Source organism: Emys orbicularis, chromosome 14 (genome assembly GCF_028017835.1).
Source record: "Emys orbicularis isolate rEmyOrb1 chromosome 14, rEmyOrb1.hap1, whole genome shotgun sequence".
Taxonomy (NCBI): Eukaryota; Metazoa; Chordata; order Testudines; family Emydidae; genus Emys; species Emys orbicularis.
Window position 1 is genome coordinate 45,496,029 of NC_088696.1, and position 14,029 is coordinate 45,510,057.

General features: G+C 51.2%; 1 protein-coding gene across 1 annotated transcript in view; it reads right to left on the reverse strand.

The window, feature by feature from the left end:
• Positions 1–411: 411 nt before the first annotated feature.
• GLG1 (golgi glycoprotein 1) overlaps positions 412–14,029 on the reverse strand; it is a 185,937-nt gene continuing 172,319 nt past the window's right edge. Inside the window, exons 25-26 of the mRNA XM_065416480.1 lie at positions 9,291–9,397; positions 412–913 (exon numbers count right to left, since the gene is read on the reverse strand). Of these exons, the coding sequence (XP_065272552.1) occupies positions 746–913; positions 9,291–9,397 (275 nt within the window). The 3' untranslated portion in view covers positions 412–745. The remainder of the gene's footprint in view (positions 914–9,290; positions 9,398–14,029) is intronic.

A 14,029-nucleotide genomic window follows, 5' to 3' on the forward strand; every position in this document is an offset into this window, starting at 1 on the left:
TCCCTAGCCTAATAAAGTATATGCTATACGGCTCAAATGGCATATCAGACCACTGGAGTTTTTGATCTTGGCCAGTATTTTATTTTATCTTGTGAGTGGCAGAGGAAAACAGGAATTAGAGGGCATCATCTTTTCAAACAAAAAACCCACAGTAACAAAAACAGGACATTCGGAGGATGACTGAGCTGACTGACACTCATAGCAGTCTGAAACTATGCCCTGAAGATGCTTGGGATACGATGAGCAAGATGTCCGAAACAAGGCCAACTGCGGTGAGTGATGCTATTTACCCTCTAATTTCCTACCTCAATTTTACCCAGCCACAGAGCATGAATACATCCCAGTAAGAAACACTGCCTAACTCATATGATTGGTACTTATATATTTTTCTTCCTTTAAAAATTTACTTTAAAACTGCTTGAGCTGCAGGTCATGTCAGTCTGATTTGGTGACGGCAGGTCCAACGATACAATAAAGAGACTCGTCTACAGGCAGGTAACAGGAGTCCGCTAACAAAGGGGTAACAAAAGCTGTTGGCTGGGCTGCCAATGTTGCACACCGACTCTTTCATAGGACGGTGAAGATGCCATGGATGAGATCCAAGATGGGAAAACTGAGCCGACACCTGCTGCTGTTCTAATTCTTTTTTTTAATTCTCCTCTCCCAAGAGGGGGTGGGTGGGCAGACTATACAGAGGAGGGCTGTACAAACTGGGCAGGCATTTCTTCAGCAGGCAATCCAGGCTCTACCTGTCCTTGAGCTCTCGTGTCACCCGCTTGGTGATGCGTCCACACAGGAGGCCAATCAGGAAGAGTACACAGATGCCGACTGTGATAACAGACAGGATGTAGTTCTTGGACGGAGAAGTCATCACTTGCATAGCAAGGTCAGAAAAGCCTTCTGCTGGGGCAACCTAGGGGGCAAGGCGGGAAACAATTAACAGGACTTCAGTTTCCACATCAGTCTTTACAGAGAAACTAACGACATGTAGAATGATGCTACTTTACGAGCTGGATAAGGACACTTGTAAATTCCCCATTTGCCTCCTGTAAGCAGCCAGCATGCTCTCTTTTTATAACTGAACTTTCCCTGGGACACAATTACATACCAATAGGCCAGTAGGAGATGGACTCCATCAACTGGGACACAAAGCTCTAAAGCTCCTAATTGCCCAAAAGACATCCCAGCTCCTCCTGTAGCTCTCTCCAGCGTCCTGCCTTTCCATTCACATCAGTTCATATCACCCCTCCCACCCTCATAGCTCGTCCTCTGTTGGCACCCTTTGCCCTGCTTGTGAACTAGTCCCGAGGGGCACTGAGAGCAGTTTGATTTCAGTGTTATTAGGCAAGTAACCCAGATGCTGAGACAGGGGTTGTATAAATAAATTAAGGGTCCTTGTGATGGGGTGGACTAGGCCCAGAGGACTCCAGCTGGAGGCCTGAGGGTCCTGCCACTCTCGTCCCAGATAAGGAGCAATGAAGAAGTCCTCCAGGTAGGCTAGAGTGGCTGCAAGGAAAGCAGCCAATCAGGGCCCAGGAGGGCCCTATAAAAAGGAGCTAGAGAGCCAGACCAGAGACAGTGCAGTTCCTTGCTAGAGCTGGAGGAGCATGAATGGTGTGGCTGGCTGAGGGAACTGCGGCACAACAGACAGCCCAGTGCTAGTAGGGACCAGGGGAGCATGGAAGAGCTACTGGGTCTGAGCTTAGAAGAGCCCTGAGCTAAGGGTAGGACATCAGTGAAAGCTGGGGCCCGGAGCAGTGGGCGGGCCCAGATTCCCCCCCAGAGGCCACTGGGGAAGGGCCTACAATTGGACATCAGTAAACCCCCAGAAGGGGACTGAACTCTCAGGAGGCCCAGCTGAAGACTGGGGCCAAAACAGACTCAGAGGGCAAAACCATTGCCTCCAGGGTGGAAGGCTTCCGGGTACAGTCTGATGGCAGGGCTGGGACTGGTTTAAAGACTGCTGACACACCCAACCAGAGGGGGTGCTCACAAGAGGTAGGTTCTGACCCCATTACAGTCCTCCTTTCCATTTTACTGAATTACAGTCAAAACTTTGTTCTTTACTTGGCTTGGTGTGCATGGGACTCTGAATGCAGCCTGACATATACAATACATGCTGCAATATCTGGGCACAGCAAGATCAGAATGGAACAAAGCAGCAGCCTGAACTCTACATTACCATCTTATTTATTAACTGAACCCTGTTTTGTATTTATTAAACCATCTGATCTGTGATTTGAAAGCAGAAAGACTGTCCTTTCCCACTGTTCTGCTTGACAGAGGCCTAACACAATTGATTGCATTCACTCAGGGTATGTCTACACTACGAAATTAGGTCGAATTTATAGAAGCCGGTTTTATAGAAATCGGTTGTATACAGCCGATTGTGTGTGTCCCCACATAAAATGCTCTAAGTGCTCTAGTCGGCGGACCGCGTCCACAGTACCGAGGCTAGCATCGACTTCCGGAGCATTGCACTATGGGTAGCTATCCCACAGTTCCCGCCGCCCATTGGAATTCTGGGTTGAGATCCCAATGCCTGAATGATGCAAAACAGTGTCGCGGGGGGTTCTGGGTACATGTCGTCAGGCCCCTCCCCCTCCGTCAGAGCAACGGCAGACAATAGATTCGCGCCTTTTTACCTGGGTTACCTGTGCAGACAACATACCACGGCAAGCATGGAGCCCGCTCAGCTCAGCGTCACCATATGTCATCTGGGTGCCGGCAGACGTGGTACTGCATTGCTACACAGCAGCAGCAGCTAACTGCCTTTTGGCGGTAGACAGTGCAACATGACTGGTTGCCTTCATCGGCGATCTGGGTGCTGGCAGCCGTGGGGCTGGCAGCCATAGGGCTGCATTGCACCAGCCCCTTGCCTTTTGGTAGTAGATGGTGTATTACGACTAGTAACCGTCGTCGTCGTACAGCAGTGGCTGGAACTCCGTATGTCCCCCAGTCCCCCCAGTCATATTCTGCTGCCTTCACAATGACGATGATGGCTATCAGTCGTAGTATGCCATTTTCTGCCAAGCGCCCAGTATTTTCTGCTAAGCACCCAGAAGAGGCCGAGGGCGATCTGGGTGGTGGCAGACATGGGGCTGGCAGACGTGGGGCTGCATTGCTACACAGCAGCAGCCCCTTGCCTTTTGGTAGAAGATGGTATATTACGACTGGTATCCATCGTCATCGTACTGCAGTGGCTGTCAATCATGGGCACCTGGGCAGACAGTCTTGACGATGAAGATGGCTATCAATCGTAGTATGCTATTTTCTGCCAAGCACCCAGAAGATGCCGAGGGCTATCAGTCATGCTGCACCGTCGTCTGCCAGCTTAAGATGTAAAAAATAGATTTGTTCCGTATTCATTTGCTTCCCCCTCCCTCCGTGAAATCAACGGCCTGCTAAACCCAGGGTTTTGAGTTCAATCTTTGGGGGGGGCCATTCTGTGTGACAGTTGTTTGTGTTTCTCCCTGATGCACAGCCACCTTTGTTGATTTTAATTCCCTGTACCTGTACGCCATGTCGTCACTCGCCCCTCCCTCCCTCCCCCGGTCCGTCAGATACTAGTTTCGCGCCTTTTTTCAGACCAGACGCCATAGCTAGCACTGGGATCATGGAGCCCGCTCAGATCACCGCGGCAATTATGAGAACTATGAACACCACACGCATTGTCCTGGAGTATATGCAGAGCCAGGACATGCCAAAGCAAAACCAGGACCAGCCGAGGAGGCGATTGCAGCGCGGCAACGAGAGTGATGAGGAAATTGACATGGACATAGACCTCTCACAAGGCACAGGCCCCAGCAATGTGGAAATCATGGTGTTACTGGGGCAGGTTCATGCCGTGGAACGCCGATTCTGGGCCCGGGAAACAAGCACAGACTGGTGGGACCGCATCGTGCTGCAGGTGTGGGACGATTCCCAGTGGCTGCAAAACTTTTGCATGCGTAAGGGCACTTTCATGGAACTTTGTGACTTGCTTTCCCCTGCCCTGAAGCGCCAGAATACCAGGATGAGAGCAGCCCCCACGGTTGAGAAGCGAGTGGCGATAGCCCTGTGGAAGCTTGCAACGCCAGACAGCTACCGGTCAGTCGGGAATCAATTTGGAGTGGGCAAATCTACTGTGGGGGCTGCTGTGATCCAAGTTGCCAGGGCAATGAAAGACCTGGTGATATCAAGGGTAGTGACTCTGGGAAACGTGCAGGCCATAGTGGATGGCTTTGCTGCAATGGGATTCCCAAACTGTGGTGGGGCCATAGACGGAACCCATATCCCTATCTTGGCACTGGAACACCAAGCCGAGTACATAAACCGTAAGGGGTACTTTTCAATGCTGCTGCAAGCCCTGGTGGATCACAAGGGACGTTTCACCAACATCAACGTGGGATGGCCGGGAAAGGTACACGATGCTCGCGTCTTCAGGCACTCTCTTCTGTTTCGAAAGCTGGAGGAAGGGACTTTCTTCCCGGACCAGAAAATAACCGTTGGGGATGTTGAAATGCCTATTGTGATCCTTGGGGACCCAGCCTACCCCTTAATGCCATGGCTCATGAAGCCGTACACAGGCAGCCTGGACAGTAGTCAGGACCTGTTCAACTACAGGCTGAGCAAGTGCCGAATGGTGGTAGAATGTGCATTTGGACGTTTAAAAGCGCGCTGGCGCAGCTTACTGACTCGCTCAGACCTCAGCGAAAAGAATATCCCCATTGTTATTGCTGCTTGCTGTGCGCTCCACAATATCTGTGAGAGTAAGGGGGAGACATTTATGGCGGGGTGGGAGGTTGAGGCAAATCGCCTGGCCGCTGATTACGCGCAGCCAGACACCAGGGCGGTTAGAAGAGCACAGCAGGGCGCGGTGCGCATCAGAGAAGCTTTGAAAACCAGTTTTGTGACTGGCCAGGCTACGGTGTGAAACTTCTGTTTGTTTCTCCTTGATGAACCCTCCGCCCCCCCCCACCCGGTTCACTCTATTTCCCTGTAAACCAACCACCCCACCCTCCCCTCCCCCCTTCGAGCACCGCTTGCAGAGGCAATAAAGTCATTGTTACTTCACATTCATGCATTCTTTATTAATTCATCACACAACTAGGGGGATAATTGCCAAGGTAGCCCGGGATGGGTGGGGGAGGAAGGAAGGAAAAGGACACACTGCAGTTTAAAACTTTAACTCTTATTGAAGGCCAGCCTTCTGATGCTCGGGCAATCATCTGGGGTGGAGTGACTGGGTGGCCGGAGGCCCCCCCCACCGTGTTCTTGGGCGTCTGGGTGAGGAGGCTATGGAACTTGGGGAGGAGGGCTGTTGGTTACACAGGGGCTGTAGCGGCGGTCTCTGCTCCTGCTGCCTTTCCTGCAGCTCAACCATACGCTGGAGCATATCAGTTTGATGCTCCAGCAGCCGGAGCATCGACTCTTGCCTTCTGTCTGCAAGCTGACGCCACCTATCATCTTCAGCCCGCCACTTGCTCTGTTCATCCCGCGATTCAGCCCGCCACCTCTCCTCTCGTTCATACTGTGCTTTTCTGTAGTCTGATATTGACTGCCTCCACGCATTCTGCTGTGCTCTGTCAGCGTGGGAGGACATCTGGAGCTCCGTGAACATATAGTCCCGCGTCCTCCGTTTTCTCCTTCTAATCTTCACTAGCCTCTGTGAAGGAGAAACATTTGCAGCTGGTGGAGGAGAAGGGAGAGGTGGTTAAAAAAGACACATTTTAGAGAACAATGGGTACACTCTTTCACGTTAAATTTTGCTGTTCACATTACACAGCACATGTGCTTTCGTTACAAGGTCGCATTTTTCCTCTTATATTGAGGGCCTGCCGGTTTGGTGTGAGAGATCACTCACGCAGTGCCAGGCAACAGATTTCGGCTTGCAGGCAGCCATGGTAAGCCACAGTCTTTTGGCTTTTTTAACCTTCTTAACATGTGGGAATGGTTTCAAACAGTAGCACCCTCATTTCCCATACCAAGCACCCCTTGGGTTGGCCATTTAAAATGGGTTTGCAATGTAAAAGGAGGGGCTGCGGTTTCCGGGTTAACATGCAGCACAAACCCAACTAACTCCCCTCCCCCCCACACCCAATTCTCTGGGATGATCACTTCACCCCTCCCCCCCCACCGCGTGGCTAACAGCGGGGAATATTTCTGTTCAGCAGAGCAGGAAGGGGCACCTCTGAATGTCCCCTTAATAAAATCGCCCCATTTCAACCAGGTGACCGTGAATGATATCACTCTCCTGAGGATAACAAAGAGCGATAAGGAATGGATGTTGTCTGCATGCCAGCGAACACCGGGACCATACGCTGCCATGCTTTGTTATGCAATGATTCCAGACTACGTGCTACTGGCCTGGCGTGGTAAAGTGTCCTACCATGGCGGACGGGATAAGGCAGCCCTCCCCAGAAACCTTTTGCAAAGGCTTTGGGAGTACATGAAGGAGAGTTTTCTGGAGATGTCCCTGGAGGATTTCCGCTCCATCCCCATACACGTTAACAGACTTTTCCAGTAGCTGTACTGGCCGCGATTGCCAGGGCAAATTAATCATTAATCATTAAACACGCTTGCTTTTAAACCATGTGTAATATTTACAAAGGTACACTCACCAGAGGTCCCCTGTGTGCCCTCAGGGTCTGGGAGCACGCCTTGGGTGAGTTCGGGGGTTACTGGTTCCAGGTCCAGGGTGATAAACATATCCTGGCTGTTGGGGAAACCGGTTTCTCCGCTTCCTTGCTGCTGTGAGCTATCTTCCTCGTACCCCGAACCCGCTTCCCTGTGTGTTTCTCCAGTGAGGGAGTCATAGCACACGGTTGGGGTAGTGGTGGCTGCACCCCCTAGAATGGCATGCAGCTCCGCGTAGAAGCGGCATGTTTGCGGCTCAGCCCCGGACCTTCCGTTTGCTTCTCTGGCGTTGTGGTAGGCTTGCCGTAGCGCCTTAATTTTCACGCGGCACTGCTGTGCGTCCCTGTTATGGCCTCTGTCCTTCATGGCCTTGGAGACCTTTTCTAATATTTTGCCATTTCGTTTACTGCTACGGAGTTCAGCTAGCACTGATTCATCTCCCCATATGGCGAGCAGATCCCGTACCTCCCGTTATGTCCATGCTGGAGCTCTTTTGCGATCCTGGGACTCCATCACGGTTACCTGTGCTGATGAGCTCTGTGTGGTCACCTGTGCTCTCCACGCTGAGCAAACAGGAAATGAAATTCAAACGTTCGCGGGGCTTTTCCTGTCTACCTGGTCAGTGCATCTGAGTTGAGAGTGCTGTCTAGAGCGGTCACAATGAAGCACTGTGGGATAGCTCCCGGAGGCCAATAACGTCGAATTCCGTCCACACTACCCCAATTCCGACCCGCTAAGGCCGATTTTATCGCTAATCCCCTCGTCGGAGGTGGAGTAAAGAAACCCGTTTAAAGGGCCCTTTAAGTCGAAAGAAAGGGCTTCGTCGTGTGAACGTGTCCAGGCTTAATTCGATTTAACGCTGCTAAAGTCGACCTAAACTCGTAGTGTAGACCAGGCCTCAGTCACTTCACAGGACTGAGGCATGTCTGTTCTTTAGCTTTCCCATGGTTGAAAGCACAATCCCCACCTTGCTCTCCTGCCAATTCCTTCACAAGACACTAACGGTCTGAATCACAAGAACCATGAGTCAGTCTCCGAACATGGGTTCCCAAACTGTGGGCTGTGAAACAGCCCCGGGTGGTCCGCCAGCACAACTGCATTCTCTACTCAAGCTCTTAGTAAATCTTTAACTCCACGTGACTCATGTAATCTAAGTAAAAACTATATGAGTGTAACGTTTGGAGCTGTATATGTTGGAGAGAGTATAAGAAAAACTATTTAAAAAAAAGCAAGCTGCAATATGTTAAGTTTAATTCTCATGTACAACGGTGTGTTTCACTGCAACGTACATATAGTCTGCAATTTACAACCGTAAAAAACAGCAAGCAGGATTTCAATCTGACATGGATGTGGAAGGATGTGGAAAAATTGAAAGAGTCCAGCGGAGGGCAACAAAAATGATTAGGGGTCTGGAGCGTATGACTTATGAGGAGAGGCTGAGGGAACTGGGATTGTTTAGTCTCCAGAAGAGAAGAATGAGGGGGGATTTGATAGCAGCCTTCAACTACCTGAAGGGGGGTTCCAAAGAGGATGGAACTCGGCTGTTCTCAATGGTGGCAGATGACAGAACAAGGAGCAATGGTCTCAAGTTGCAGTGGGGGAGGTCTAGGTTGGATATTAGGAAACACTATTTCACTAGGAGGGTGGTGAAGCACTGGAATGCGTTACCTAGGGAGGTGGTGGAGTCTCCTTCCTTGGAGGTTTTTAAGGCCTGGCTTGACAAAGCCCTGGCTGGGATGATTTAGTTGGGAATTGGTCCTGCTTTGAGCAGGGGGTTGGACTAGATGACCTCCTGAGGTCCCTTCCAACCCTGATATTCTATGATTCTATGGATTGATTTATTTTTCCAAAACGAGAAGGGTGCACTGATGGAGAAGATAATGAAAGCCCCAGCCATCTACAGCTACACAAAATGAGCCAGCCAAAAAAATAAATTAAGTGGTAGGAAAATAAGATGACACACACAAAGTTTGGATTCTCCTTTACTGGATCAGAGGAGTACCCATTGCTTCAGCATGTTATAATATAACTGTTATTTTATATTTTTATTTACAATATTTTATTCTTTTCTAATTAGTAGAGAGGAAGAGTGGGTCTTTACTTACATAGCACAAAAATTCAGAATTTACAATAAAAAACTGAAAAAACAATATAGTGTTCAAAGTTGGACAATTATTTTGTTTTAAAAACAAACACAATGTGTAAGAATTTTTTTTTAACATTGTGGTGTTGCTTATTGTTCAGTTTTATACATTGTACATTTATACATTGTGTTTTCCCTGGTTGAACACAAGATTTTGCTCTCAATATTTTTTTAAATTGTAGTTTTACTAAAACTGCTTGGTTTTAAAGATCCTGAAGCATTTCTTTGAATGCATATTGCTATGAATTTCTATCATTACAATTATTTACATTAAAATGAAAAGAAAACATATACATTTTTTATTTCCAGTGTTATAGTTTATATGTATGTAATAATTAAAATTAATATATTTTCCTCAAAAAGTATTAATAGTGGGTCACAGTGCCTATTGCAGCAGCAGAAGTGGGCTTTGGGGGAAAAAGTTTGGGGGGGACCCCCTGTCCTAACAGACAACTCACCATTGCTCAGTATAGTGAAGTGACAAATGCCAAAAGTCAGGTGGGGTTTAGAGCCCACCCTGCATCCTCACCTTCGCAGCATAGCTCCACATTTCAATCCGATCATTAAGGCGTTTCTTACATTCAGGTTGTAACCTCACACGCTTGTCTTCCAAAGCTTCCATTAGGCAAGACATCTCTGCAAAATGGAGAAGAGATATCACAACACACACACAAACTGGCCCCAGGGACAGGTCACAATCAGGGCCAGCTCCAGGGTTTTGGCCGCCCCAAGCAGACAAAAAAAAAAAAAGCCGCAATCGTGATCTGCAGCGGCAATTCGGCGGGAGGTCCTTTGCTCCGAGCGGGAGTGAGGGACCGTCTGCCGAATTGCCGCCGAATAGCTGGACCTGCCGCCCCTCTCCGGAGCGGCCGCCCCAAGCACCTGCTTGCCAGGCTGGTGCCTGGAGCCGGCCCTGGTCACAATACAGAGTGCTTGGGAGGTGCATTCCAATTCCTCAGAACATTGGTTATCTATTTACAAAGTTGTACAGCCAAGCCATCCATCAAACTTCCTATGAATCAGTGTTGGGAAATTTAACCTAAGCCTGGTTTGGAAGGAAACCTCTGTTTAACCCTCAGAGCTAGCAGCCCAGCTATGGTCTCACTTCAAATATTTAAGTGGCAAGGAATGCTGACCCATGGAGGGGGATTAAAAGGTTAATTTTATGTATCCGAGGCTTAAGCTCAGCTGAACTGACAGGATATTTTATGATTCACAAAACAGCTCACTAAAAATATTTTAAGAATGCTAAATCCTGTGTGTCTTCTCCAAGAACTTAGAGGAAGTTCAACACAAGACAAGGATCTATCTGCCTGTGCAGACTGTGGCCTTGTCTACACTACAGGGGAAAGTCGATCTAAGCTACACAATCTGAGTTACATGAATAGCGTAACTCAAGTCGACATAGCTTATATCTACTTACCACAGGGTACACACTATGTGATGTCGATGGGGGACTCTCTCCTGTCGACTCTCCTTACTCTTCTCTTTCCGGTGGAGTACAGGAGTCGACAGGAGAGTGATCTGCGGTCGATCTAGCGGGTCTTCACTAAATCAACCGCTGATGCATCGATCATAAAATCATAGAATATCAGGGTTGGAAGGGACCTCAGGAGGTCATCTAGTCCAACCCCCTGCTCAAAGCACGGATCCCACGGATAAGTGTAGACAAGCCCTGTGTCAGGTGTGCCATCTGCACTAGACAGTGACATATATTTAGAAAAGTGGTTTACTTCAAGCACTATCAGGTCCATCCTTTGTGGAGGAGAAACGTGAAGGAACGTCAAAGATACCTGCAATGCTTTCGGTACTGAAGAGGGTACCCTATTTCTGATTCTGTAGCAGAAATTAACATTATTCCAAGAAAAACAGTATGTTAATTTTAAACTGCATTAGAAAGAACAAAACTAGCTTAACGTTTACCAGACCACGTAAAAGACGGTTACTTACCTTCTGTAACTGTTGTTCTTCGAGATGTGTTGTTCACGTCCATTCCACATTAGGTGTACGCGCGCCGCGTGCACGAACGTCGGAAACTTTTTCCCTCAGCGGCTCCCGTCAGGCCCGCAGGGTCTCCCTTCCCGCCAGAGCGGCGCCCCGCCCTAGCGTATATATATCCCTGCTAGCCCGACCCTCCCTCAGTTCCTTCTTGCCGGTGACTCCGACAGAGGGGAAGGAGGGTGGGAAGTGTAATGGACGTGAACAACACATCTCGAAGAACAACAGTTACAGAAGGTAAGTAACCGTCTTTTCTTCTTCGAGTGCTTGTTCACGTCCATTCCACATTAGGTGACTCACAAGCTTACCATTGGAGGAGGGTAGGAGTCAAGGAATAACTGATTGAAGCACCGCCCTGCCGACCATCGCGTCATCTCTGGTCTGATGGTGGATCGCGTAGTGGGCTGTGAAGGTATGAACCGACGACCAGGTGGCTGCCTTGCAGATCTCCTGAAGCGGGACCTGCGCCAAGAAGGCCGTTGAGGACGCTTGGGCCCTAGTAGAGGGAGCCCGGATCGGAGGTGCAGGCACGTTGGCGAGCTCGTAGCATGTGCGTATGCAAAGCACGATCCACGCCGACAGGCGTTGCGTCGAAATAGGCTGGCCCTTCATCCGTTCCGCAATGGCCACGAATAGTTGAGTCGACTTGCGGAAGGGCCTGGTACGGTCCAGATAGAAAGCCAACGCCCGCCGAACATCGAGGGTATGCAGGCTACGATGGCGTGGGTCCGCATGGGGCTTGGGGAAGAACACCGGCAAACAGATGTCCTGCCCCATGTGAAAACTCGTGACCACCTTAGGGAGGAACTTAGGGTGAGGTCTAAGCTGCACCTTATCCTTATGAAAAACAGTATAAGGAGGCTCCGAGGTGAGGGCCCTCAGCTCCGACACCCTCCTAGCCGAGGTGACGGCCACGAGGCCCGCGACCTTCCACGAAAGGTGCATGAGGGAGCACGAGGCCAGGGGTTCAAAGGGGGGCCCCATGAGCTTAGTGAGGACCAGATTGAGGTCCCACGGGGGTATAGGTGGGCGAGTGTACGGGAACATCCTTTCCAGCCCCTTGAGGAATCGGACCACCGTGGGGGTTGGAGAATACGGACAGCCCCAATTCCCCCGGGTGAAACGCCGATATGGCGGCTAGATGCACCTTAATAGAAGCGGGGGCAAGGCCTTGGCGCTTAAGGTGCAGCAAGTAGTCCAGAATCAGTGGTATCGAGGCCTGCAAAGGCTGGACGTGCTGAGGCTCACACCATAGGGAGAAGCGCTTCCACTTGGCAAGGTAGGTTGCCCTTGTGGAGGGCTTCCACCGTGGGGTTGGAGAATACGGACAGCCCCAATTCCCCCGGGTGAAACGCCGATATGGCGGCTAGATGCACCTTAATAGAAGCGGGGGCAAGGCCTTGGCGCTTAAGGTGCAGCAAGTAGTCCAGAATCAGTGGTATCGAGGCCTGCAAAGGCTGGACGTGCTGAGGCTCACACCATAGGGAGAAGCGCTTCCACTTGGCAAGGTAGGTTGCCCTTGTGGAGGGCTTCCTACTACCCAGGAGGATTTGCTGGACCTCCTGAGAGCACCTGTGCTCCACCTGACTTAGCCAGAGAGCAGCCATGCCGTGAGATGCAGCGATGGCAGGTTCGGGTGGAGTAGGCGACCTCGGTCTTGTGTTATGAGGTCGTGATGGAGGGGGAGGGTTATCGGAGAGGCCACGGACAGCTCTAAGAGAGTTGTAAACCAGTGTTGACGTGGCCACGCCGGGGCGATGAGAATGACCGTCGCCCTGTCCCTGCGGGTCTTTAGAAGGACCCTGTGGATGAGTGGGAACGGGGGGAAGGCATACCGCAGGCTCCCGCCCCACGGGATTGCAAAGGTGTCCGCCAGAGAGCCCGGACTGTGGTTCTGGAAGGAGCAAAACTGTGGGCACTGGCTGTTGTCCATGGTGGCAAACAGATCCACCTGGGGAAACCCCCACCTCAGGAAGAATGAACGGAGGATGTCCCGCCTCAGTCTCCACTCGTGTGTGAGATAGGACCGGCTGAGACGGTCCGCCAATCCGTTCTGGACCCCGGGGAGATATGCCGCCCGAAGGTGCACTGAATGGGCTATGCAGAAGTCCCAGAGGAGGAGAGCCTCGTGACAGAGAGGAGAGGACCGGGACCCGCCCTGCTTGTTTATGTAAAACATAGCGGTAGTGTTGTCCGTCAGAACTGACACGCCGTGCCCTCTTATGGTGGCGTGAAAGGTCTGGCAGGCGAGGCGAACCGCCCTCAGCTCCTTCAGGTTGATGTGAAGCAACTGTTCCTCCCTGGACCACAAGCCCTGAGTACGCAGGTCCCCCAGGTGCGCCCCCCAACCCAGGTCCGACGCGTCTGTTACTAACGTCAGAACTGGTTGTGGGGCGGCGAACGGGACCCCCGCACAGACCTGCTGTTGGTCGAGCCACCAACAGAGGGCGCTCGACACCCGAACCGGGATCGTGACGACCATGTCCAATGGGTCGCTGTTGGGGCGATATACTTGGGCCAACCACAGCTGCAGAGGCCGGAGCCTGAGGCGGGCGTGTCCAACTACGTGGGTGCATGCCGCCATGTGCCCCAAGAGCTGTAAGCAACGTCTGGCCGTGGGGAATCTCTGAATGGAGGTCACGGCCTCCTGGATCGCCAGGAATCGCGATACGGGAAGACTCGCCCGTGCCGCCACCGAGTCCAGGACTGCCCCTATGAACTCCAGTCTCTGTGTGGGGACTAGTGAGGACTTGGGCACATTGACCAACAGGCCGAGATCGCGGAACACTTGTAGCGCCAATGTCACGTGGGCGTGAACCTCTGCCTCTGACCGGCCCGCCAGGAGCCAATCGTCTAGGTATGGGTAGACGTGCATCCGTCGTTTTCGAAGGAAGGCCGCCACCACGGACATGCATTTCGTGAAGACACGTGGGGCCGTTGCCAGGCCGAAGGGCAAGACCGCAAACTGAAAATGGCGCTGCTGGATAGTGAAGCGCAGGAACCGCCGGTGGGCCGGGCAGATAGCGATGTGAAAGTAAGCGTCTTTCATATCGAGGGCAGCGTACCAATCCCCCGGATCCAGGGAAGGAATGATGGTACTGAGGGAGACCATACGGAAACGTGGTTTTTGCAAGTACTTGTTCAGCTTGCGAAGGTCCAGGATAGGACGGAGGCCCCCTTTCGCCTTGGGAATGAGGAAGTATCTGGAATAGAACCCTTTTCCTCTGAGGTCTGGAGGAACCTCTTCCACCGCCCCTATAGCGAGGAGGG